Source organism: Neohortaea acidophila, assembly GCF_010093505.1.
Source record: "Neohortaea acidophila strain CBS 113389 unplaced genomic scaffold BDY17scaffold_6, whole genome shotgun sequence".
NCBI classification, from domain to species: Eukaryota; Fungi; Ascomycota; class Dothideomycetes; order Mycosphaerellales; family Teratosphaeriaceae; genus Neohortaea; species Neohortaea acidophila.
Window position 1 is genome coordinate 157900 of NW_022985515.1, and position 24344 is coordinate 182243.

The following is a 24344-nucleotide window of genomic DNA, read 5'->3' on the forward strand; positions in this document are numbered from 1 at the left end:
GCATGATGCAGCGCAGGACACGGGTGAAGCTCTCCAGACACTGGACGCCAAGACCGAGTCCCGCTGACTGACGCCACCCGCGGTGACTGACCTCAACCCACATATGCGCTTCATCGACTCCATCTTCCCACTACCTACGCATCACAATCCACGACACCACAAGTGATTCCTAGATCCGGCGGACAGCTCTGATTTCCCTCGCTGATATTCTTGGATTCCCCATTCCGCACACCATCTCGATGCGATAACAGCGACCACCGCCATGCATCGCCTCCCCCGGGCTCTGGCCTTCCCTCGCCAGCCCTCACAGGTCTCACGCTGGCGCCCACCTCTACATACACCCCGCATACAGCGTCGATGGAAGTCACGCACACCCTATGGCCGGGACGGAGAACCGATGCGCCATCAAGTCGTTCGCTTCAAGAGCCCGAGCTGGTCATTACGAAGGGTTGTGACGCTCGGTCTCTACACCGGCGCGGCGTACGGCTTCGGCAGAGTACTGTGGCGACAGCTGGACATTGAAATCGAGTTTGTGGAGGAGGAGGAACTTGCGCAAAATCAACAAGGGCAGAATGCACTTGGAGAGGCGGATGAGGCTGCCGAGGAAGGGCCCTTTTACGCCGATGAAAACTCCATCTTCATCCCTCTCACCTGGAGCAAGCAGATGCCGCGGTCCTACTATCGTGGCACCGATCCGGAATGGTCGGAGTTCATTCGCGTCGCCAAAGACCCGCCGCGGCAGAAGCTTATTTACAAGGACCTGACGACGGTTATTCTCACGGGCTCCGCCCAACATCCGCCCGTCGCCCGCCATCTCGGCGCAGATCCGAAGATCGGCAAGTACTGGCTGGACATCTCGTTCCCGGACGGTCCACCGCTAGAGTATGAGCGGCAGGGAATTGAGATTGGCGATGGATTTGTTGCTTGGAGCACGCAAAAGGTGGATGCCGAGAAGCAGTGGCGTACTCAACGCGCGCTGGTCCCGAAAGCGGCTGCTTCGGGCATTTGGGCGGCGTCAAAAGTCATGGCGGGCATACAGTGGCGAAGAGTGAAGCAGTATCTGGGGTGGGAGGAGGTAAACCCGATGAGTGTGGAGGAGAGATTCCGGCTTGCCATCGCAATGTCACAGAGGGAGGACGACAAATCCAGGCGACCAAAGCAGACCTCTCCTGGTACTCCAACAGCGGCGCCCAATGCGGCCGCTTCCACAGCCACCACAAACCCAATCACTCCGCCGAAGAGCAACTTGCCCTGGCATCTGCCCAACGTGAAGCTGCCCTATGCCGACCCAGACGCGGATACCTCATCTTCCCCCCCACTCGACATCACGATAGCCAGGCACGTCTTCTCCGCCACGCTGTCGAAGCTCTGGAATCCCAAGAAGGCCGAAGCTCCCCGTGGTACTTTCCTCGTCGAGGGAATCGTCGAAGTCAATGGCGGTACGGGCAAGGTCATCTTCGACGTCTCGGGCTTCTACGACCCGCGCGCCAATAAGTTTGTCAATATCAATGCAGGCATCAGGAAGGTTAAACGGTGGAAGCAGAGACCTAAGGGTGGACCGTGACTCGGTCCTCCGTTCACTCGATTTGAAGCGTTTCAGCAAGCGGTCTTTTGTGGCGCATTTGTTTAGATCATGATGGTAGCGCTCATCAACGAATTGCATCGGCGTGTAACGAGTATGCTGCATAGTCTTTATAATCTAGACGTGTTAAGAGTTTCTCGTGTTCAAGAACTCATCCCACATGCGGATGCAAGGCTTCGAAGCCATGCCAGAGGAATAGAGTTTGACGGGCTTCCAGTCCTCGGGGCGCTGCCGGGCAACCTCACGCTATTCGTGCTCCGTATTGCGTGAGATCCGACAACAACCATCGTAGGTCAAACTACGTCTCATCGGCTGGACTGAAGGGACAAGTATGGCGAAGATGCTGCTGCATACCTTCTTGGTGTCTTTGCTCGCCAGTCTGGCATGGACTGCTTCCATGCGACTGCCGTCCTTCCCCTTGGTGAGTGTCTGAGTCAAGTATCATGGATCCGCCATTGATACCCCATGTACAGGCAGTCAAGACTCCATATCTCTCCGTCTGGCTTCCTGGTCACCTGTCACACGACTTTCCCAGCGCAACGCCGCAATTCTGGGAAGGCCAGCCGTTGACATGGGTCATCATGGCTCGGCTCCACGACACCACGTACTGTCTCCTCGGCTGCCCAGGTGGCAGACCAGGCGTCAAGCAGGCCACGCAGAAATCCCTCAACTTCACTTCCACGCACACGTACGTCACGCTGGAGGCTGGCTCGACGCAATTGACCATGGACTTCTTCTCGCCCGTTGACCCAGTCAATCATGTACGGCAGTCGCTTCCGTTCAGCTATGTTACCGTCTCCGCGGCGGATAAGCATGGCAAGCCGGTGGATGTGGGCGTCATTTCTGCCATTGATGCTTCGTGGCTGGCTCAGAGGGGCGCTTCTTATGCCGACATCAGTCTGAACAATGGGACGCACCTCCTCATGCTCGACGGCGAAGACGGCGCCGAGTTCTCTGAAGACCGGGAGATGGCCCTTTGGGGCAAAGCTGTCTTGGCTGGTGCAGACAACTTCAGGCACTCGAAGACAGCATGTCGAGTTGGCAGCCCCGACGCTCTGTTGGGGATGTTCATTGAGAGCGGCGACTTGGCAGAATTCGACGGATCAATGGAGCACGGCGGTCTTGCGGCATGTTCGCAGCAGATTCCCTCGTATGATCATTCCCGAGCTGTCTTTGCTGTCGGGCTGTATCAAGACAACGAGATGCAGTATTTCGACGGGGAAAAGATCGAGCATTACGTGGGGTACTTTCGCAGTCGGGTGTCAAATATCACGGAGGCTGTCAATTACTTCCTGGACGACTATGAAGATGCTCTGGCTGAGTCTCATAAGTTCGACCAGAAAATCGTGGACATTGGGAAGGTGACTTCATCAAACTACTCTGATCTTCTTGAGTTCACCATACGGCAGTCGTGAGTCACTCTCCACACTCCTACAGAGATTCTGCCAACTGACATCAATCAGCTTTGCTGGACAACAGGTGATGATCTCGGCGGATACCCTAGACACCTCACACCCGTACTCTTTCATCAAAGAGATTTCAACAGATGGCAATGTCAACACTCTAGCGGACCTGATTCCCAAGGCTCTGCCCGTCTTCAATGTTCTCAACCCGGAGTACACTCGCATGTTCTTGGAACCGGTGCTTCGCTTCTCTAAGAATGCGTGGCCGCTCAATCATGCTGTGCATGACATTGGAAAAGGTATGTGGCTTCCCACGAGCGATTACCTTCGAGGAATCTCACAGATCTTGCGCAGCATATCCAAACGCCACTGGAGAGACACCATGTATCGAGGAGTTCTTACCCCTGGACTCGACATCCGTCTTGTTGTGGATGCTATACCTCTATCAAGACGCCACCGGCGATACTGAATTGACGGAAGACTATGCACCAATTCTACGCCGCTATGCAGACTACTGCGTTAGATATGGACTCTGTAAACTTACCGAAAGGACTGTCCACCTGCATGAATACGACTAACCAATTCCTCAGACCCTATCATTCAAAGGTCTTCTGTCGATGCACTCGGTGCTGCCACCAACCAATCCGCCCTCTCAATCTCCGCCGCAATCGCTCTGAACGCTTACGGCAAAATGACCGGCCATGCAAACTACTCCGAAGCTGGTATCACCATGGCGCAGGAAATCCTCGACATTGGTCGTGATGCAGGAAAGACGCATTTCCTCGCCCACTACACAGACGACGACGAATCTTGGGTGCTCATGTACCCCCTCGCATTCGACGCCTGGCTGAAGCTGGACACATTCCCAAAGTCAGTGTACAAGACACAATCCGATTGGTACTCGCAACGTCTCTATCCATTCGGCGTTCAGTACCGACACAACATCCGCTACACTCTCATGGAGTGGATGATGTGGGTTGCGGCCGTGTCGCCTGATCATCTGCGAGACCACTTAGTCAATGGCGTGCATCGATTCCTCGATCAAGATACCGCTGCTACGGAATCTGTCCCCGGCCCTACGCAATGGAGAGTCGTGCCTGGAGCGGATGAGGGCGTCTGGACGCATTTCAGCAAGGCGAAGTCGGTGATTGGGTCGATTTTCATGATTGCTGCTGTTCAGGGCGGATTCAATCAGACTTCTGTTGCAGTTTCGCGCAACAGACCGGTGTCTACGATGGACAAGGCTGTCCCGCAGAGCTTTTTGCCAGTCGACGACAAAGTTGCGAGTGCTGGACCGCTCGTTGACTCCGAGCTCACCATCCCCTTCTACCTGCCGAAGGGTGCATCGAAGCCCGTTGACGCCGCTTTCTTGGGTCTGTCGTTTGACATGGCAGACTTTCCCAAATACATTGGTGAGTGGATGACGTCCTCGGATTGCTTCGCCTACTAACTCGCATGCCAGGAAATACATCCGCAACAAACACAGAGTCCATCGAGCTCATTCGGAATCTTGTCAAGACAGCAGACACACCATTGACTATCCGCATCGGAGGGTCCGAGGGCGACTCTGCTTTCTTCGACGCAATCCAACCAAGTCCAGTGAGAAGGATAGACGTCTCAGGACGGTCAACATTATCTATCGGGCCCTCATACTTCGAATCGATCCGCGCTCTAACCGCCATCCCCCGTCTCAACTGGATCTACCAGGTCCCTTTTGCCTCCCTCAACCGTCCAAATGCAGTTGCTGGAGCACGTCAGGCAGCAGAAGCCATGGGACAAGGCCATCTCTACGCCTTTGAAATCGGCCATAAATCCAATTTGTATGCAGGCGCCTCACGTCCTGACAACTACGGCTGCCGAAAGTACGCCGAAGAGCTGTATGCGTTCAAAGTCGCTTTGAGGAACAATATTCCCGGTGTGGGACGGAAATTCCAGGCTTTGGGTCTGTCTCATCACCAAATCCACGACGACTGGACCGCAGAAGAATGTTTTACTGTCGGCATCGAAGCGCAGGATGATCTGAAGTCCGTGTCGGCGCACTACTCGCACTTCAACTCCAGCCGCGAGCTGCGATCGTCAAAGAAGCTGCCGCAGCATTCGGCAATTGTATACGAGCACGAGAAGTTCCTTCCACAGGTGGAATACGTCAGCAGAGTCTTCAGCTGCCATCCATTCGTCATCTCTGAGGCGAGCCTCGTATCCACTACGGACAAAGATTACCGCGAAGGCGGCAGCAAGCCAGACGACGCCACCGTGCTGGGAATCACGCTGTGGAATCTAGATTTCTTGCTATACGCCATGTCGAAGAACGTGTCGAAAGTGCTGATGCATCAGTCGTGCGACTCCATGTCGTCCGCTTGGACGCCGGAGGCTTGCCATGCTGCTGGTTCCACTGGCAAGGGAGAGGAAAGCCATGTCAATGGGCCGTATTCCGCTCTGACGTTCGTGACGTCGTTTGTGAGGGGCGCTGGGCATTTTCAGGTCGTTCCGATTCGTGAGTCGGATGGGGCGGTGGTCTATGCGGGGTATGAATCTGGGAAGTTGGCGAGGATTGCCATTGTCAATTACCCGTCGGTCGAGGGGAAGGATTTGGATGAGAGCGAGGTGCTGGGGCTTCGACTCCCGGATGAAGTTTTGTCTATGAGACAGACGGCGAAGATAGACCTGGCCCATCTCGGCCGGGACAACACCGGCTTGACGCAGAGTGTAAGGAGCGGAGGCGAGGCGCAGCAAGTGCCGATCAGAGACGAAAGACGACCAGGTTTTGAGGTCAGAGACGGGATGCTTTCCGTGCAGCTGGGGAAAGCCGGAGCGCTGCTGTTGGAAGTATGATGGATCTGTCCATAGAAGCTGGCCAAAAGTCGTGCGCTGCAGACGTCCACGTGTCTGTCACTCCACGACGTGTGAGCTTCGAAACATCAAGCATCAACCGGCCTTTCCATGGACTAGACCTTGCCAATCTCAACAGCCGCACCACTCTGCTCCGCCTTCTTCCCCTCCTTAGCAAACATTTCCTCCCAATACTCCGCCTTGAACCCATCCATCAACCCCGTAAATTGCTCCCCACCCTTCACCCACCCCCTCATCCCCCCCTCAAGCGCCATAACCTGCATATCCTCATCCCCAGCAACACCCCTCACAAACTCCAGAAACCACGCCGCGCACCGCGGGCCCCGCCCGCCCGGCGAGCACGAATTGCAAGTAAACACCACCCACTGCATGTCGGCTTTGTACGCGAGCTCGTACAGCATGCCGCGGTTCCACCAGAAGCCCTGCGCGGGGATGTTGAGGCTGCCGCGGATGCTGCCGCCTTCGTAGTCGGTGCGCCGCACGTCGATGATGAGCATGCTGGCGATTTTCATGGAGAGGATTGTGTAGGCTTTGTTTGCGGGCAGGGATTCCGGGACGAGAGTTGAGGCTGGGAAGGAGGCATGCCAGGGCTGGTCGGTGGAGGACATTTTGGAGTTTGGGAGGTCGGGTTTTATCTACTTGCGTGTGCTTGAGAGGGAGGAGGGACAAGGTGAAGTTGAAGTTTGAGGAAGATATTGGCTACAAACCCTAACCCTAATGGCGAGCGAAGCCTAGGAGAACGATCAACATCACCGAGAAGAAGCAATATTTATGACTCTGTGGGTCGATCGATCGAAAACCTATTGAAAATATTGATGTATCGATTATCAAGTTAATCCTCTGCTTGGAAACCAGCAAAGTCCAACCCCAAACATCCCTCTAATCTCAGAGAAACTCCCGTCTTGCGACAATATGCAGATGGTCATCGTGCTCGTCAAGACACTCGGGCTGTGCTAGGCGGGATACTCGATTGGCACGGCGTACTTGAGAGCCGGCTCTCACCGTTTACAGCTGCCCGAGGCATCAGCTCTATCCGTTCACTATCTCAGGATGGTAATGGGGATCGTGGGTGCAATCGGCGAGGCTATCAGAATGACGTCCGGCGGGAGGGGTGGGAAAAGGAAGATGGGGAGACTCACGTTGAGGTTGCCGCTGTTGTTGCCGCTGTGGCTGACGGAGTTGTGGCTGCCATTGCCGTCCTGGCTGCCGTTTCCGGCGCTGTCGCCGTTGCCAGCCTTGTTGCCATTGCCTGCCTTGTTGCCATTGCCGGCCTTGTTTCCGTTGCCATCCTTGGAGCCTGCACCATTGCCATCCTTGGAGCCAGCTCCGTTGCCGTCCTGACAACCATGTTAGCACTCGAAGCTGTGCCTCAATCGACGCCACCGGATACACACCGAAGACCCGTTGCCGCCATCGGAAGATCCATTACCACCATCGGAAGACCCATTACCACCATTCTTGTCTCCATCTCCGTCGACCTTGTTGCCGTTGCCACCATTGCCATCCTTGGAACCAGATCCGTTGCCAGCGGTGTTGTGAGAGTTCGACCCGTTGCCGGCGGCGTTGTGGGAGCCCGATCCGTTGCCGTCCTTGGAACCACTGCCATTGCCGGCTCGGTCGCCATCACCGTTGCCCTTGGCCTTGGCCGTGTTGCCGTTGCCGCCGCTGTTAGATGGGCTGAGAAGGCCTGTTCGATGTATAAGTCTCCGATATCGTTTGTTCGGCCATAAAGGAAAACTTACCGCCAGGAAGGAGATCTCTCTGCTGAAGCGCGAGAGTGTTCGTGGCCGGAATAGCGGCGGCGGAACAGAAGATGGCGGTGCCGAAGACGGCGTAGAGGAGAGAGATACGCATGTTGATGATGTGGATGGAAGAAGAACTAAAGGAGTGTCTTGTTAAACGAATGAGTGAATGAGTGACTGTGGTGAGTTTGGAAGACGGAGGTAGCTGAGTGGAAAGAGGAAGAAGGAAATCGAGGATGAATGAAGAGGGAGAGCGCGTGAAGTATACAGCAACACCCCCCTGCACCCCGGGTGGTGACCATCCCGTGAATAGGATGAGCGTGTCGTCCCCACATCCGTCCGCTCAGTCAATCTCCGCGTTGTGATGGGGCATGGTGTCCGTTTGGCGGAAACCGGTGCAAGAGCGCAGAGAAGGACGATCTCCGGCCAACAAGCTCGTCACAACCGTCAACGACCGGCCCAAAAGATGAGGCTGAGAGCGGAGGCAACCGCATCCGCACATCCAACGGCGTCCGATTATGCAGGTCCTCATCTTATTGGGTTCGAGCCTGCCATGCTGCCTCGAAAGTCAGTTCCAATTGGGAGAGGGCGTGAGGTGCAAGTGCCGGAAGGGGACATGGGTTTGAAGAGGATCGACAAGAGTGGAGTCGGCCGTTTGGACGACATCTCCTGGTCTCGGAGCCGCTGCCGTAGCCGCCACTTCACAAACTACTCGAGCCAATTTCGACGCGTCGGATAGTAAATAAAAGGCCGAGTCCGTCATGATGATGAAATAGAGTCACCACTCTCGGCCGTGTTGACACTCTCCGAAACAACAGCCTCGAGACGACGGAAATGAAGGGCTCCACACCCATATTCCGCAGCGATTCTCGCCATATCAGCCTCCTGTCTCTAAAAATATGTCTAAAAGTTATTCGAAGCAAATCCCCCGTCCACCGGAGTCTCGCGCGCAATCAAATGCTCGCCCAATGGAATCCTATGTCTACGCAAAAAACGTTCGGGATGAAAGCAGACCGTCGGAATCTAGCAGGTCAACGACTATTGCGCGTATGCTGTGGACAGTCAGCAAGTCGTCTCTCAATATCAATCAGTGAACCACTCACGCTTAATGGGAGGCTCCGTCGTAACATCATGCGGATACAACCCCGTCGCAACGACCGCATCCACAATCACATCTTCCGTCAGCAAGAAATCCGCCAAATCCAGTCCCGGCGTGAGGTAAGTTGAGCAGACGGTGTTGAGATCCAAACGAGACGCCTGCCCCGGCCCAGAGTGGGTCAAAGCATCTTTCAACAGCGCGAACCCGAGCGGATTGTACAGCGTGCCTTCGTGAGTGTAGAAGCTGCCGGCGGGCTTCCCAGCACACACGACTTGGACTTCGTTGTTGGAGGCGGCGGCCGAGCTGGAGCTGAGAAGATAGCCGGATGCGCCGGTACCTTGCTGGGGCTCGACAATTTCGTCGAGAAAGCCCGAGTAGATGGTTGTTGTGGGGACATAAGCTGCGTCTCCGCCGTTCGCGCGGAGCGTGGCGATGAATTGGCTATTGTAGGCTTGCTGGATGAAGCTTGGGGGCTCGGGAACCCGCGAGGGGGACTGAGTAAGGATGGTGCCGTGGTAGTCGGGTGAGAAGCCGATGTGGTCCGTCACTCGGCCGCGAGTGGAAGGCCAGTATTTGTACGCCCACTGGGCGTTGATGTTGCCTTGCGACCAAGCGAGGACCGCGACTTTGCGGCGGTTGGAGATGCCGTAGATGTAGTTGATGGCGTACGCCACGTACTCTGAATTCGTCTGGGCATCGTTGAGAAGGAAGCCCGGAATGTTCAGCCAGACGGGATCGGCGATGTTCGAGCCTTGCAGGAGAGGGATGTAGTTTCCTTCAAAGGTCTGGTAGCCGACGTTGCCGGTCCCGGGTACGAGGATGGCAGGTTGAGGTGCGCCTTTCGCGCCGTACTTGAAGGTAGAAGGGATGTAGATGGCAGCTCGAAGCTGGGCCTCAGTCAGGTCGTACGGAGCATCATTAGGTCCAGCTTGAGGGTACGCAGGTGGAGTAGGATTGCGTAGGTTGACGTTCTGGTCGCTCGCCTGAGCCGGAAGAGGGTCTTCCAGGAATTGAATTGCCTGCACAAAGTTCTCGGTAGTCAGACCGGCGGCCACCAGCTGTTCGGCGGCCTGCAGATAGCTTGACGGCGTTGGGACGGCATTGAAGATCGATGAGATGATGCTGCTTGCCTCCGCTGGCGAAGTCGGGGTGGCGGTGGCGGTGATGCTGGTAACGCTGGACAGAACAGAGTTGACATCGCCTTCTAGACCCGATAATGAGCTGCCGAGGGTCGGAGCAGCGTTGGCAAAGGCGTTAAGAAGAGCAAGGAAAGTGAAGGTACGTGAGAAGGAAGCCATGCTGTAGAAGCAGTGTTCAAAAAATGAGAGACAAGACAGCAAGCGCGTGGTCAATGTGTATAAAACGTGACAGAGTCGAAGTGCAACAGAAGACGAAGAGATTCCATCGAGGAGGAGCGCAGTCAGTCCCCGTGCCTGCCGAGGCTGTTGGCTTCATCGTTCTGCGCGGAGCCACGGACACCATTCCGGTGCGAGTTTGGATGGACAATTCAATGGTGCCGATTCGGAAGACTTACTCTCCGGCGAGGCCAATTTGGCACATTTAATCCTTCGCTCGGCAGGCATATAACTGATTGTGCTTATAACCAACGGTCGCCCGTTTGAACGGAGTCAGCATGGTGCGCTGGATGGAGGTGGGGACTGCATGGCCGACGCGTTGCGCGCTCTGATTTGATGATCGACTGGGCTGAACTCTCTTCGACGACTAAAGCAACGTTCTGCAGATCGCGGAGATTGGCTCGACATCTATCGAAGCTCAAGGTAAGTTGTGGTTCCTTGCAGCCGCACCATCGTCTACAGCAACTTAGGCAAGTACCTTATAAGTGCAGATACCCACAACAACTCACTCCATTATCCAGCGTCCGCTACAGCCTCGCCTTCGCTCCCTTGCCATGACCCAAACGCCCAAAAAAGTCAACAATCGCCGCATTAAACGCCTCCGGATTATCCATATTCGCCGCATGGCCAGCCTTCGGAATAACAACCTTCTCACACCCGGGGATCTTCTTCTGCATGTAATCCGACGCAGTCAGGAAGTCCGTGTCGTCCGCCCCGACCACTACAATCGCCGGCACCTTGATGTTGGGCAGATTGTTGATGATGCTGGGATCACGCTGCGTGAGCATGCCACGGGCCGCCATGGCTAGACCGTGGGCATTGCGATGCTTCACTTGCGCTCGTTCGGGGCTCATTTCCTGCAGGGGTGCGAGGCCGTCTTTGTCGAAGCGGTCGCCTGTTTTGTTGGCGTACTTGTTCCATTCGTCGCGTGCTTTGTCGCTTTTGAAGCCTGGGCCGGTATCTTTGGAGAGTTAGCACTGGTTGCTGCTGCGAGTAAGTTGTCGACTCACCGATGATGAGAAGCGCCTCGACTCTCTGCGGGTGATCGCGGTAGAATGCTTGACTCATGTAGCCTCCCAGGCTGAGCCCGCCGACGACGGCTGAGCAGCCCGCACCACCTACACGATCCAATATGGCCGCCATGTCCGCGACGGTGTGTTTCTCGCTGTAAGCCGACAGGCCTTCGGGATACTCGCTTCGGCCATGCCCTCGCATGTCCTGTAACAACACGAGTCACGATCAGTCACTCACCCTTCTTCACACCCGCGTATCTTGGGAACTGCTCACCCAAAGAATCACTTTGTAGCCCGCTTTCGTCAACGGCTCGATCTGGCCGCGCCACATTCCCGAGGCAGAGCTGTAGCCATGCGTGAGGATCAAGAGCTTGCCGCTGCCGTGTACTTCGTAGTAGATGCGAACGAGCAGTTCGCGCTGGAGGAAAGGCATCTTTGCCGTCGTTGAATGTTGGACAGCAGCGTCGAGGGAGTGAGAGTGGTTGCTTCGGGTGGGTTTTCCGATGCGTATGCCAGCTCAGGTAACTGCTTGAATTGAAAGAAAAAGTGGAGCCTGGGCTTCGATTGAACATCTGGGGTGTGCCATTGATGCTGGGTAGATGGACCACATACACAAGATTGTCGACGCATTTGGGAAATAGTACAGTTGAAGAGCAAAGAGCTCTACATCGATGTACATCCCGCTCTACACGGACTCCGTATATACAGATGCCCCGCTCCATTCGAGTCCATTGCCAACACAGCCTTATCCCGCCCTCTCCCCATAACACACCACAAACGGAAACTCCATCTTCTCCCCCTGCCCTTCCTGCATCTGCCCCTTCTCCCCAAACTCCCCAGCAAACTTCTCCACCGTCTTGGTCATCGTCCACTCCGGCCTCACCCCCACATTGACAAACCCCACCTTCTCCATCAACTCTGCCATCCACGCCGCAGCAATGCCATGCCGCGCAACCCCATCCATCTTACTCTCCGGATGAAAGCGGCGGGCTTCGGACCCAAAGTCCTCGAAATCCGTCAGCATCACGCGACCGCTGGGAGCGAGGCAGCCCAGCATTGTGTGTAGCACAGCCTCGAGGTCGGGGATGTGATGCAGCACCAAATGGGAGAGAATGAGGTCAAATTTCTGCCGCGGGCCGTCAGGTTTCGCCGGGTCGGCTGGAGGGAGCTGTGGGTCTTCTGGGTCTTCTAGCAATACTGCTACCGGCATGATATTCTTCGGCGCATCGCTGGCCTTCAGCTTCTTCTCCAAAACATCGATCATGCCTTGCGCGGCGTCGATGGCTACAATCCGCTCCACATGCGGCGCCATGAGGAAGGACAGGATGCCGGTGCCGCAGCCGATTTCCAGCACTTGGGCTTTGCTGGTCTGCTGGTTGAGGGACTGCAATTTTTCTACGAGGACTTTTTGCGCGTCGCGGCTGGCTTCTTTGACGAAGGGCCGCGAGTCCCAGGACTCGGCTTCTTTGTTGAAGCGCTCGTTTCCCGAGGCTCGGAGGTTGGATACTGCGCTTGCCATAGTGGGTTGAGATGGTTGATGAGGGGATGTATTCGAGTGTGAGTCTGAGATGTGGACTACCTTGGATGTTCTCGCTGTTGACGCAAGGCCTGGAAGGTGGGTAATATCAAGTTTTAGAGTGCATTTGCCCCCATCAGCTGTGTCTTTTCGTCGTCTCCAGAAGCGATAACGGAGGTCTGTATTGTCTATGCCGCGGTTGTAGCCGTCGTGCAAGTCGGATGGTAAAAAGATCCACATTCATGCGGGGAAGGTGCAACGGGCTGGATCGAGCCTGCCTTCCAAGCCATCTTTCACAGTATCTCGCCACTACGAGCAACGTCACTCTACTGTTTTTTCTCGACGAGACACTAAGAGTCGACCGGTTTCTGTGTTGTAAATCAAAGTTCTCAGGGTCTTCAGAAACAAGCCATCAACATGACCCTGCCGCCTTCTAACCCCGTCCAACTACTTCGCATCCGGATCCCAAGGGAATGGAGTCGTCTTCCTCTCTCCCGCTACAACGCCCCGAGTCAGCCAAATCGCAACGCAACCTCACCAGTGATCCCAATCTTACCCGTAACCTTCCCAAACCAAGCATGCTTATCCTGCGGGTATAGCTCAATGACCGGCTGCGTCTTCTCGCCCCGGATGGAGCCCTCATGCAACGCCACAAAGCTGGGCACCACGTTGGATCTGAGGAACATTGGGCAGCCCTGACACGCAATTAGCAAGAACCGTACCTTGTCCGTCTGCACGCCTCCATTTTGGAAACGTACGCAATTCCCGCAAAAGTGTCGATACATCACGTTCCCGGAATCCGTGTTGGCGTCGGCGTATTGCTTCAGCACATCCTCGCCCTTGGTGATGGTGAGCTCGGCATCGATGAAGCGGTGGTTGTGGGCGAACGCGCTGCCCGTGGCCCGCTGGCAGTTGGTGCAGTAGCTGTTGCCATGGGTGAGTCAAGGAAGGCTGCGAAGGGTGTCGTGAGGGGTAAGAGCAGTGATGTACCAATGGACAGCCTCCTTGTCATCTCCCGTCACCGACACCTGCACCTGGCCGCAATTGCACGCGGCGGTTTTGGTGATTTTGGGCATTTTGGAACGCGCTGAATGTACGGGAGGGAGAGAGGTTATTGAGAGGAGGTTGGCTCCTACCGTTTGTTTCGACTATACGTACAGCAATCACGCCATCTTGGAGACCCGAGGTTTCCTACTTTGGTTGCGATGATGAGCCCGGAGTGGTTTTGCTGAACGTTGCTCCATTGTCATCGCATCGCTCACGACAACAGCATTCCTTGATGCCGCAACCGTCGTGCATGTTACGAGTGCATGTAGTAAGGAATGCAATGTACCGGCTGAGTAAGGGCGGGTCATATGTCGAAGGCAGGCCATCACGGTTTCGGTGCGCGGAAGGGAACAAAGTCCGCTTCCGGGGCGACACGTGGATCATGTTTACGCCCAATGACCAATTCACCTGGCACACACGACGATTATAACTCCCGCAAGTCTCCGTGTCGACGATCTATATACTGTCCACTTGCAAGTGAGCCGAGCCGAAGTTGGATATCCCCTTTGCAGACCCCATTAACTCACCTACGCCACTTCCCTCAATAATCAGCCGCAACTCCAAGCACTTCCGGCAATGGATCCCGTCATCGTGTTTGGCCCGACGGGCAACATCGGGGCTGTCGTGGCACGAACGGCAGCCCAAGCCGGCGCAAAGGTGGTGCTGGCCATGCGAGACACGAACAAGACCATTACCGGCATCGACGAGCAGAGCGGCAGCTTCACGAGAGTTCATGCCGACTTGCAAAAACCCGAGACCGTGGAGGAGGCCGTTCGATCTACGGGCGCGAAGCGAGCATTCGTCTACATTGCCCCTCGCACGCCGGATCACATGAAAGGCACCTTCGCCGCCATGAAGGCCGGCGGCATCGACTTTGTCGTCTTCTTGAGCAGCTTCACCGTTCCCACCGACGTGCCGCTGAAAGACGTGCCCCAGTCGGAACTCATCGCGTACTTCCACGCACAGGCCGAGGCCAGCCTGCACGAAGTGTACGACGCAGGGCACTTTGTCTCGCTCCGGCCCGGCTCGTTCGCCACCAACCACCTGCGCCAGAAGGACAACATTCGGAAGGGCCAAGTCGCGCTGCACGCGCCCGACTTTCGGCAAGACAACATTACGTTCGGCGACATTGGCGAGGTGGGCGGCGCCATCTTGGTCTCGGGCCCGCAGGACAATCAGCAGTATGTGTACCTGCATGGGCCGCAGGTGATTCCCCAGCGCGAGGCTGTGATTCAGATTGGAGAGGTGTTGGGGGTGGAGGTGAAGGTTACGGAGTTGAACGACGAGCAGGCGCTGGAACAGTACCTCGCGCAGGGGACACCGAAGCCGTTTGCGGAGTACATGGTGCGCGCCGCAAGCAACCCCAACTCATCGTTGAAGTTCCCTCATCTCGACGAGGGAGTGCAGAATGTGCAGCGCTATGCGAAGCATCCGGCGACTCCCCTTCGAGCGTGGGTCGAGGCCAACTCGGGCCTGTTTGCCGCGTGAGCGACGGACATGGCCTACATGAGAGCACCGGCATGCCGTGGAAGATGGCGGAAGTCAGCAAGCATCGCTGATACAGTAGAATCCGGGAGGGCATCCTATTGGATGTCTCCCACTATAGGCAAGGCTACCTATCGCCGATTTGGCGACATGCTCATTTGGCTCCACTGCACGATGCGATTGGATATGAGGCCATCTTGTGCTGACTGAGCCTCGCGTTCGGGCCTAATTCTGACCAAGATTTCGGTTGCTTGCCTGTTTCGAGTTCGAACTCGACGCCGACGGTCAGACGTCCAATTAACTCAACGCAAGGCATGTTGTGTGGCGTCTGGTTTCCGGGTTATCATACGGTAGCACCTTCATCATCTCCTCTTCACATTGGTGCGGCAGTCGCGGCGGCGGCATCTCCACGCCAAGCAGGATCCCTCGGCATGCGCGCGTCCTTGGCCCTCCGCGACGTAATCAGAGAAGGGGCACACGAGCCGGGCACACAAGACTGCCCTCCCTGCTATCAATCCCGATGCAATCCGGCGCGCGGTATGTTTTGACGGTTTCTTTTTCCTCCTTCTCCTACAAAGCATCGCGTTGGTTGCGCTAGAAAGATATATCCCGCCTTTCCCTACCTCCAGCATAGCTACAATCGCCGCTCAGCCTGAAATGTCATCATGCCGCTAAACCCGCGCGCGGTTACGAGGCAGCCAAACATCGCGCGCCGCCTGCTCCGCCCAAGCATCTACCTCACAACCACACTTCTAGCCTTGGCCCTCCTCGCATGCCTCCTCCGCTACACCCTCGTGCCCCTCCTCGTCTACTGCCGCCCCAATCTCGACGCCTACTTCTTCGACCTTGGCGTCTACGGCGTATACCCGCAACGCCACTACCGCTCCTTCCACCTCTCCTCGCCGAGCCCCCGCACGCCCGTATGGAGCGCAGATGTGTGTGAGCGGGAGTCGGCCGAGGGCGGGCTGGTGTTGCTCGATATCAGCGGCGAAGTCTCCCACACTGGTCCGGCGATTTTCGACTTGAAGGGCAATTTGGTATGGACGGACAACACCTTTGGCCAGCGTGCCATGAACCTGCGCTGGCAGAAGTGGAGGGGAGAGGAGTATCTGACGTTCTGGGCGGGGGAGTTTCTCGGTGATTTCGACTACGGGAAATACTACATGCTCGATCGCGGGTTCAATTTGGCCAAGACGGTGCAGGCGGTCGGGGAAGGATTGCATGGCGATCCGCATGAATTCATCATCACCAATGACGACACGGCGCTCATTGTGGTGAGTCCGCGCACGCGCGATGTTGATGTGAGAAGCACGCATCATGCCAGCATGCGGCCGGATCTCTTGGACGCCGTGTTGCAAGAGATTGACATCGACACCGGCGAGCTGCTTTTCGAATGGCGAGCATCGCAGCATTTCAACGATGGCGAATACCTCAAGTACTCTTACGATCCCACGCCACTTCATCGACCCAATATTTTCGAGAGGGTATTTGGGGCGGCGCAGACTGACCCCATCGACTACTTCCATATGAACAGCGTGGACAAAGACTCCGAGGGCAACTACCTCGTGTCCATCCGCAAGACTCACCAAGTCATCTGCATCTCCGGCAAGACCGGCGAGATCTTGTGGGGATTGGGAGGCCGCGCGACCGACTTTACGGACGTAGATGCCGAGGATGCGATAGCCTTCCGCTGGCAGCACGATGCACGCTGGATCGACGAAGACCAAGGGCTGCTGAGCGTGTTCGACAACGGCATGTCCAAGGGCCTGGCGGACAACAGCGACTACAGTCAAGGCCTTGTTTTCGAAGTGCACATCGCCAATCGCACTTTCCAACAAGTGCACTCGTACAACCCCATGCGTCCCATTCGCTCCATCTCGCAAGGCTCCCTGACCTACCTTCCCGGCAGCCATCGAGCCCCGGAGCTTCCGAACGCGGGGGTGGTACTTGCACCGCAGGACCAAGTGTTTGTCGGCTGGGGCTCGGCACTTGCATACACGCTGCACGACGCCGAGACGGAAGAGCTCTTGTGCGAAACGCATTTCAGCCCGGCCGCCTTCTTCTCCTGGGAGCGAGTCAAGTCATATCGGAGCGTGCGCGCGCCACGAGACCTGCACTTCCGGCCGGAGAAGTGGGATCCGTCGGCCGTGTGGGATGGCGGGCGCATTTACGTGAGTTGGAACGGCGGGGTGGAGGTGCGGTCGTGGTTGCTCCAAGGCCGCGATGCAGCTGGGCAGTGGGAGAATTTGCGCATTGTGGTGAAGGAGGGCTTCGAGACGGCCATTGCGTTGTCCTCTGGTGAACGAAGCTCTTACTGCGCGTGCATTGTGGCCGCGCTCGACGCCGACGGGAACGTGCTTCGGCATTCGGGAATTGTTGAGCTGCCAGCTTCGTTTGGTCTGTCCTTGTGGATGGTGCTTTTGGCTGCGTTGGGGACGATGGGCATCACGGCTATGCTGGTTGCGTGGCGGAGGGGCGTTCGCATCGAGGCGTCGCCGCTACGATTGTCCGACGGCTTTTTCCTGTCGGCGGCGAAGAGGAGGACTCGAGGATATCAGATGTTGGAGGCCAGCACTGTCTGAGCAGGGCATTACACACGCAGCGTAACGATCATGTACACATAGGCAGAGGCAGGATACACAAAAGCGACGAGACCTGCCATGGACGCCTAGAAAAACAACAACAATGAATGAGACCCGAGCTGATGACATTGGATGATCCATTGGTCATCATCGGAACCCTGGTTCCCCGACGCAGGTACACAAACCCGCGTACATTTGCGTACATGCGCTGTCGGACCCTAACAGCTGTAACGTGCAGCAGGCAGCTGTAGCCCGGCGGCCGGACTGGGCAAGAATCCTCCTCTCGACCACGCACGGTGGGCCTTGCGCCGCTAGGAGCCCACGCGAGATTGGCGGCAAATCACGGGCGCGCGCTCGTGTTGATGATGGGCTGGAGGCTGGGGGATGGTCGCTCGTGCCGTGATCCGTGCACGCGGGATCCACTCTGCTTGATTGGCCTGGGCTGGGCGGGGCGGGACGCCTATTCTTAGCTCGTGCCTGCCCCTATCAATCACGCGTTTCACCCGACACCCGCCCGACACTTGACAGGGTGGTGAATGCCGGCAGCGTGCATGATGGGTGTGGACAAGACGACAATGGCCATTGTGCTCGAGTATGTTGTTCGTTGATGCAACCCGCGAAGAACAAGATGTATTACTCGCCCGCCGAGAGGCCAGGCGAGAGCGCCTCGCCACGCCCGCCCATCCACCCACCACCGCAATAAGATTGACTTCGGTTCCTGCAGTGCTAAGGATGCGCCGCTCATCAAACCCATGCCATAAGGGGCAAGGTCGGCGGAGACGGTCAAAAACAATCTCCTCTCGCTTCCATTTGTCTCCTCTCTCTTTTCCTCTCTCTCTCTCCATCTCACACACACACAGACAACACACTCTTTCGCCCTCTGTACTACCATCACCACCACACTCGTTTTCCACCCCTCCTAAACCCAACCACACACCGCCAATATGCGCACTCAAATCCTCGCCTCCGTCTCCCTCCTCGCCGCCGGCGCCTACGCCCAGGCCTGCCTGACCACCGCCGAAGCGCAGCTCGTCGCCGACAACTTCCAGGCCCTCATCGACCAGCCCTTCAGCATCCCGCTCGCCGAGGCCGCACTGACCGAAGACTACGTCGACTGGGCCAGCGGCGTCAACACCCTCATCAACTCCGGCTGCGCCGCGCCCCTCAGCCTGACCGGCCCCACCTTCACCAACCGCACCGACTTCATCAAGGGCCAGAGCGGCCAGGCGCCCATTGGCTTCCAGATCCTCAACCTGTGGAACAACTGCGACACCGTCATGCTGCGCTGGAGGGGCACCAACCTCGGCGGCCCGACGACCCCGGCCGAGGACACCACCGGCATGATTGTGCTCGAGGTTGTGCAGAACACCTCGTCCACCACCCAGCCGTGGCAGATCCAGACCTCCTACTCGGAGTTCAACAGCGGTGCATGGCTCTACGACTTGGGGTGAGTTCATTCCTTCTCGCTTGTCTGTTATCTAAATACTGACTGCCTTTTCCCACAGTGTCTTCAAGCCCACCAACTGCACCTCTTAGATGCCGCCTCATCGACCTTTTCTTGCTTTAAAGACGGCGTTTTTGACAAAACCAGACCATCTGCATTTTGGCGTGGGGGAGGGCTGATGATTTGAGACGCCCGATCGAAGGGTTGCCTACATCTCGACGTTGCACGCCCGGCTCTTCTTGTTACCTCTTTTTCCAGCTGCACATATTGCTTACGGGTGGGTGCGCGCTACCCCCCGGACACGCGTCAGCAGATACAATATGTCGTTGATTGTTGTGGACAGCTTATAATTCTATTTTATTAATACCCACAACCCTCTCACAACTGTCTCAACATCTCAACGCGCTTGGAGTCATCTGTCGCGTACGTGGAATAGCATTGGACGCGTTGCGTTCGAGTACATCCATGGTAGAGGCGTGACTGTCGACCCTGCCTCCGATACTCGACGAACATCACAGCCTCGCCCGCTCTAGCACCGCCTCCTCCACCAGCCTCTCAACAGCTCCCGCACACCCATAACTCGTCTGATACCCATACCCCCCATGCCCATAATTATGCACAACCACCACACCCCCGACCACGCTCCTCTCCACCCGAATGCCCCCCGTCCGCATAGGCCTCAGTCCAACCCCATGCCGCACCACACTCAACCCCTCAATCCCCTGCCCCTCCCCGACCAACCCGGGACAATACTCCACGCAGCGCTTCATAATGCGCGTCGCCAGATTCGCATCCGCCTGGCTCTCCCAGTTCCCCGCTTGCAGACACCCGCCTAGCACTGTGCCGCCTCCCGGCCGCTGCATGATGTACATCGCTTCCGCCGGGTCGTCGTCCGTGCCGGACACGGTGTACATATTCCCTCCGGCGGAGTTGCGGACGATGACGATTTGGCCGCGCGCGGGGTACAGGGCGGGGTCTTGCACGCCGCCTAGGCGGAGGGAGGACAGGCCTGTGCAGTTGATTATGATGTCTGCTTTTCGGCTGGAGTGGTGGAGGGTTGCGGCGTCGGAGATGTGCGCGAGGGTTGTTTGGTGGAGTTTTGCGCCGTTGAGGAGGCATTGTGAGGTTAGCCAGGGGAGGTAGAGGCCTACGTTCATGCAGACGGAGGTGAAGGATGTGCCGCTGTCGATGCCGGGGGGTAGAGTGGATTGGTCGAGTATGCGGAACTGGAGGGGTCATATCAGCAGTGTCGGTGGAAAGGTAGGTGGCATGGTGCGTACATTGGGAACGAGGTTTTTGAACCACGGATCTTGGCTCACGAGATCGGCCATCCATTCTCCCGTTGGTGTGCCGCTGTCTTTGGCCCGGCGGTAGAGGATGGTATCTATTGCATCAACATCAGTCGTCGGGCAGTCATCAATGCCGTCTCCAAGGGAAAGGACGTACTCTGAAAATGAATCCCCGCCTCCGGAACATGCCTAGCCAACCGCTCCAGCTCCGGCCAAGTATCTCTCTCATACTGCTGTGCAGGCGTGTTTGGTTTGCTGAATCTATCTCGCCATCATCAGCATGCGAGTTCCGTGACGAGAGATGGGCAGAAACACCGCCAAATCAACTTACGGTAGGAAATTCGCGCCTGCCCATGGCGAGGCATATTCGATGTCACTGTCACCCGGCACGTGCTTGGCTACGATCGTCACGGCGTAGTCTTTGTGCTTGGAGAGGAGCAGGGCGGTCGTGAGACCACTCACACCTGCGCTGGAGTCGAGTGTTGGTAAGTGCATGGCGGTGGAACGAGGGTTTTAGCTTGACTCACCCAACAACCACAATATTAACCGGCATTTTCTACATAGACGGGCAATCACCCAAGCGTAGGAATGAGTTGTTGGAGCTGAAGTCTTGAATGCCGAGTGGGGGCAAGCATTGGCAATGGACGACACTTCAACGTTACATCCATCCTCACTTCCTTCCGCCGTCTACACTCTAACCCGACGAACTACATTCGACAAAAGCGATCGTCCGGATTTTACTTAAACCATCCCCCTGCAAATCTTCGACAAAATGCCCACCTACGTAGTAACGCACCACACCAACCGCCTGCAACCCGCCCAAAAAACCAACATAGTCCAAGCCATCACCCAAATCCACTCCCAGGAAGGCCGCGCCCCGCAATACCTCGTGCAAGTCATCTTCAACCCCATCCCTCCAGGCGACTGGTTCATCAACGCGCGCCCCGTGCCCGCCGACCAGATTTGGATCCGAGGGGATATCCGCCCCGGCCGCACGGAGGAGCAGAAGAACCGGCTGTGCGAGCGCATGACGGCCGAGTGTGCGGCGGCGGTGGGGATCGAGGGCAGTTTTGTGTGGGTTTATATTGTGGATGCGGATAAGACGAGTGAGTTTGGGAAGGTGCTGCCTAAGCCCGGGGAGGAGGCGAAGTGGTTGGAGGAGATTGATGGGAGTGTGAGGGAGAGGTATGGCTTTTGATCCGTTATTTATTCGCCAATCTTGATACTACTTTCGCGCTTCGGCTCTGTTGTTCATGTACTCCTTCTCGGCGTCTGCGGGCTGCCAGCTGAGTCCTATGAACCCTCTGCGCTTCGTCGACTCGAGATCTCCAACCATGCCGGGCAATTGACGAAGCACTTTATTCTCAGGCGCTTCGTTGCTCTCGAATCTCTGCACTGCATCGCGATACTCTGCGCCAAAGCGGAAGAGCTCAAACGCATCCAACGTCGCTGACCATCGTTTCTCCGCGAATGTCCACAGCTGCGGGACGGCCGTTACTAGCACCCACGCGACGAGGAGAGCCAACACAAGTTGCCAGGGAATCGGTCCGGCCACGAGATCCGTTGCGGGCACCACTCCCTTCAGTGCATCCGTGGTCCAGTTCCCCGGCCCTTGAGCCATCATTGCCGCCGCAGTCTGGCCGAAGATTTTGTACGCCGCCAGCGTCATTCGCGCCGGAGTGATGACCGATTGCCGCAGGATAGGACCCGTGAAGCCGTCTTTCGTGATGTTGGCGAGGTAAGGGATTCCGCCCGTCGCGAGGTTCGCGGAGTAGAAGAGATTGCAGGTAGGATCGAAAGAGGGCGAGATGCCGTTTGGAACGCAGCTAGGAGGTGTGATGGCCAGACCGGGGATGATTTTGGTCAGCGCTGTGAAGACTAGCCAGTTGATTGACATGATGCCCGGAAACTCGATGAGCGGGGAATTGTTGTTGGATGCAGCTTCTGCTTTCGCAGCGAGTTGCGACGGCGCCTTTGTGAAGTCGGAGAACGTCCGCTTCATGGCGTCGAGATTGGCAAAGCCAGTTGAAGAAGAACCTTCACATCGAACTCCGTAGCCCAGGGATCCATTGGAAGACTCGACAAAGGGACTTTTGGCCATGGCCTCGAGCGTCGGGTTGCTGTCGAATCCGGGCACTTGTGCTTGCCAGATTGCGATTTCGAAGGCTCCGTGAATTGGCTGCTTAGACGTGTCGTCGTACTCTGGATTGCCCGGGTCGTTGTCAACATCGAAATCACTGTCCGAGATCGCCACCAAATACTCGAAATCGATACCAAACGAGCTATCCTTGAAATAGATTGCCAACGGGGTGCTGTCAAAATACCAAGAGCTGTTGATAAACAGTAATGGCAGATTGTTGAATGTGTCGGAGGAAATGCCCGGCGCGGACCAGTTCGACTTGCTCGTCACTTTGACCAGATCGAGGCCGGTATAGATGTTCGCTGGTGCACAGCTAATGGACGACAGCAAGCCCCAAGCATTTCCATGAGCGCGTGTGGCGACTCGTGGGCCGGAGAAGTACGTCACATTGCGATTCGGACTCGGCATGCTGGTGTTGTCGGCAATGTAGATCTCCTGGATCAAATCGTCGAAATAGCTGTCGCTGAAAGACTGACTCCCGTTTTCCGCAGCGTAGAAGACAGTCGGATACACTGGGCTCGTGGACAAGCCTTGTCGCCAGGTGTTGCGTGCGAGATCTGCAACTTCGAGATTCGTTCGATCGTCAAATGTGTTTTGATTCGGTCCCAGAATCACGACGTTTTCGCTGGAAAGGCGGACCCCGTCTGCGAGATTCATGGTCAAACCTAGCAGAGGGACGGCGATGAAGAACAAGAGACTGCTGAGTGCCAGGTAGCACCAAAGGAGTCCAGGACCATCCCAGTGAGCATTGGATTTCCGGCCGATCTTTCCAGACCAATAGTTGAAGGAGTAAAGCGCTGCTTTGTACCATCCGCCGATACTGCCCCAGTTCCTTTCCAGGTGCCAGCTCAAATGGATTGCGCTGGACGGGGCAAGACGTGGCTTCATCAGCGCAGCAGCCTCGAATCCTGCGATGGCTGACTTGGCCCAGTCGAGGATGAAGATGGATAGGATGACCCAGAAGAAGAAGACGACATTGGCGTTGATGGCGCGTGAGAGAATCACTCCTTGCACGGCGGGTCGAAGGAGGTATTCATAGATGACGAGGAGGAAGTACGCGAGAACGAACAAGGGTCCCAGAGTATTGGCCATGGCACGGGGAATATGTCGCTCGAACTTGAACGATGTCGTGCTGGACTCGCCGACTTCTTTCGAAGGTGCTGATGAGAGGCGTCGCAATGGAATGAGGCCTGGCGCAACAGTCAGCGTAGATTTTCGTTCCAAAGGTTGGGCTTTCGCACGTGTGTGGCCATAAGGGTCTCCATCTTCTCCAGCCTCGTCGACGTATTGTGATGTAAGAGAAGGCTCATACTCTCCCACCTCACTACGATGCGCTTTGATCAGCGACGTCGTATCCTCGTGTACGCCACGCTGCGGACGACCGAGATCCATGGCGGGGGAGACATGCGTGCTGGTGCATGGCAGAATGGCTAGAGACGCGGCTAGACTTATAGCTGGCAGACTGGCGCTTTCTGGGGCTGAAGTGGCATGTCCGTGCTGCGTCACGTCAAGCTGCAGGTCGGGCTTTAGTCTAATGTACGCCAGCGCAACGGCCAATTAAACGGGACTGGCGGTCAACATATCGGTGTGCATGATGTCTCTTTTGAACGCTTCTGACAATCGAAAAAGGTTCGTTGTTCAGCTCGGCGGCTTGCGCAGCGTCGTCGATCGCCACATCGGATGATCGGATCAAGGCTGAGGTAGTATGATATGATATTGAACCATCCACATCTTTCGCAACGATACCAGATGCCGGTCGCAACATGCCAAGGCACTTATCGTGAGTGATGCAACGAG

At 56.5% G+C, this 24344-nt stretch overlaps 14 protein-coding genes across 14 annotated transcripts; 6 read left to right on the forward strand and 8 right to left on the reverse strand.

Annotated features, from left to right (window-relative positions):
* On the forward strand, positions 1-1687 carry BDY17DRAFT_298259 (uncharacterized protein). Its single transcript, XM_033733717.1, has one exon. The coding sequence runs from the start codon at positions 263-265 to the stop codon at positions 1562-1564; it is 1302 nt and encodes a 433-aa protein (XP_033588850.1). The 5' UTR covers positions 1-262; the 3' UTR covers positions 1565-1687.
* A 134-nt stretch (positions 1688-1821) lies between these two features.
* On the forward strand, positions 1822-4469 carry BDY17DRAFT_298260 (uncharacterized protein). The gene is made up of 5 exons (XM_033733718.1): positions 1822-2003; positions 2056-2993; positions 3046-3284; positions 3340-3519; positions 3576-4469. The coding sequence occupies exons 1-5, from the start codon at positions 1914-1916 to the stop codon at positions 4433-4435; spliced, it is 2307 nt and encodes a 768-aa protein (XP_033588851.1). The 5' UTR covers positions 1822-1913; the 3' UTR covers positions 4436-4469.
* A 1461-nt stretch (positions 4470-5930) lies between these two features.
* Positions 5931-6443, reverse strand: BDY17DRAFT_317044 (uncharacterized protein; the record flags this gene model as incomplete). The annotated part of the gene is made up of 1 exon (XM_033736056.1): positions 5931-6443. One exon carries the CDS (start codon positions 6441-6443, stop codon positions 5931-5933), a length of 513 nt encoding a protein of 170 aa, XP_033588852.1.
* A 133-nt stretch (positions 6444-6576) lies between these two features.
* Positions 6577-7815, reverse strand: BDY17DRAFT_157463 (uncharacterized protein). Its single transcript, XM_033729672.1, has 3 exons — positions 7578-7815; positions 7230-7522; positions 6577-7172 (listed from the first exon to the last, which is right to left on the reverse strand). Exons 1-3 carry the CDS (start codon positions 7687-7689, stop codon positions 6876-6878), a joined length of 702 nt encoding a protein of 233 aa, XP_033588853.1. The 5' UTR covers positions 7690-7815; the 3' UTR covers positions 6577-6875.
* Positions 7816-8615: 800 nt separating this feature from the next.
* Positions 8616-9974, reverse strand: BDY17DRAFT_324579 (uncharacterized protein; the record flags this gene model as incomplete). Its single annotated transcript, XM_033737217.1, has 2 exons — positions 8616-8629; positions 8681-9974. 2 exons carry the CDS (start codon positions 9972-9974, stop codon positions 8616-8618), a joined length of 1308 nt encoding a protein of 435 aa, XP_033588854.1.
* Positions 9975-10261: 287 nt separating this feature from the next.
* Positions 10262-11542, reverse strand: BDY17DRAFT_281127 (putative hydrolase or acyltransferase of alpha/beta superfamily). The gene is made up of 3 exons (XM_033732052.1): positions 11319-11542; positions 11042-11249; positions 10262-10992 (listed from the first exon to the last, which is right to left on the reverse strand). The coding sequence occupies exons 1-3, from the start codon at positions 11475-11477 to the stop codon at positions 10559-10561; spliced, it is 801 nt and encodes a 266-aa protein (XP_033588855.1). The 5' UTR covers positions 11478-11542; the 3' UTR covers positions 10262-10558.
* Positions 11543-11789: 247 nt separating this feature from the next.
* Positions 11790-12563, reverse strand: BDY17DRAFT_317046 (S-adenosyl-L-methionine-dependent methyltransferase; the record flags this gene model as incomplete). The annotated part of the gene is made up of 1 exon (XM_033736057.1): positions 11790-12563. One exon carries the CDS (start codon positions 12561-12563, stop codon positions 11790-11792), a length of 774 nt encoding a protein of 257 aa, XP_033588856.1.
* Positions 12564-13007: 444 nt separating this feature from the next.
* Positions 13008-13636, reverse strand: BDY17DRAFT_310808 (Mss4-like protein; the record flags this gene model as incomplete). Its single annotated transcript, XM_033735479.1, has 4 exons — positions 13008-13057; positions 13117-13255; positions 13283-13484; positions 13551-13636. The coding sequence occupies 4 exons, from the start codon at positions 13634-13636 to the stop codon at positions 13008-13010; spliced, it is 477 nt and encodes a 158-aa protein (XP_033588857.1).
* A 247-nt stretch (positions 13637-13883) lies between these two features.
* BDY17DRAFT_157489 (uncharacterized protein) lies at positions 13884-15171 on the forward strand. Its single transcript, XM_033729673.1, has one exon. The coding sequence runs from the start codon at positions 14184-14186 to the stop codon at positions 15093-15095; it is 912 nt and encodes a 303-aa protein (XP_033588858.1). The 5' UTR covers positions 13884-14183; the 3' UTR covers positions 15096-15171.
* A 667-nt stretch (positions 15172-15838) lies between these two features.
* On the forward strand, positions 15839-17308 carry BDY17DRAFT_243082 (ASST-domain-containing protein; the record flags this gene model as incomplete). The annotated part of the gene is made up of 1 exon (XM_033730400.1): positions 15839-17308. A coding segment is annotated over one exon (1470 nt), but the record flags the coding sequence as incomplete, so codon positions are not given.
* Positions 17309-18618: 1310 nt separating this feature from the next.
* BDY17DRAFT_324585 (uncharacterized protein) lies at positions 18619-19210 on the forward strand (the record flags this gene model as incomplete). Its single annotated transcript, XM_033737218.1, has 2 exons — positions 18619-19121; positions 19180-19210. The coding sequence occupies 2 exons, from the start codon at positions 18619-18621 to the stop codon at positions 19208-19210; spliced, it is 534 nt and encodes a 177-aa protein (XP_033588860.1).
* Positions 19211-19630: 420 nt separating this feature from the next.
* Positions 19631-20902, reverse strand: BDY17DRAFT_251945 (D-amino-acid oxidase; the record flags this gene model as incomplete). Its single annotated transcript, XM_033731210.1, has 4 exons — positions 19631-20344; positions 20399-20502; positions 20565-20668; positions 20739-20902. The coding sequence occupies 4 exons, from the start codon at positions 20900-20902 to the stop codon at positions 19631-19633; spliced, it is 1086 nt and encodes a 361-aa protein (XP_033588861.1).
* Positions 20903-21179: 277 nt separating this feature from the next.
* BDY17DRAFT_324587 (uncharacterized protein) lies at positions 21180-21605 on the forward strand (the record flags this gene model as incomplete). The annotated part of the gene is made up of 1 exon (XM_033737219.1): positions 21180-21605. The coding sequence occupies one exon, from the start codon at positions 21180-21182 to the stop codon at positions 21603-21605; it is 426 nt and encodes a 141-aa protein (XP_033588862.1).
* Positions 21606-21632: 27 nt separating this feature from the next.
* BDY17DRAFT_324588 (uncharacterized protein) lies at positions 21633-23939 on the reverse strand (the record flags this gene model as incomplete). The annotated part of the gene is made up of 1 exon (XM_033737220.1): positions 21633-23939. The coding sequence occupies one exon, from the start codon at positions 23937-23939 to the stop codon at positions 21633-21635; it is 2307 nt and encodes a 768-aa protein (XP_033588863.1).
* Between the last annotated feature and the right edge of the window lie 405 nt (positions 23940-24344).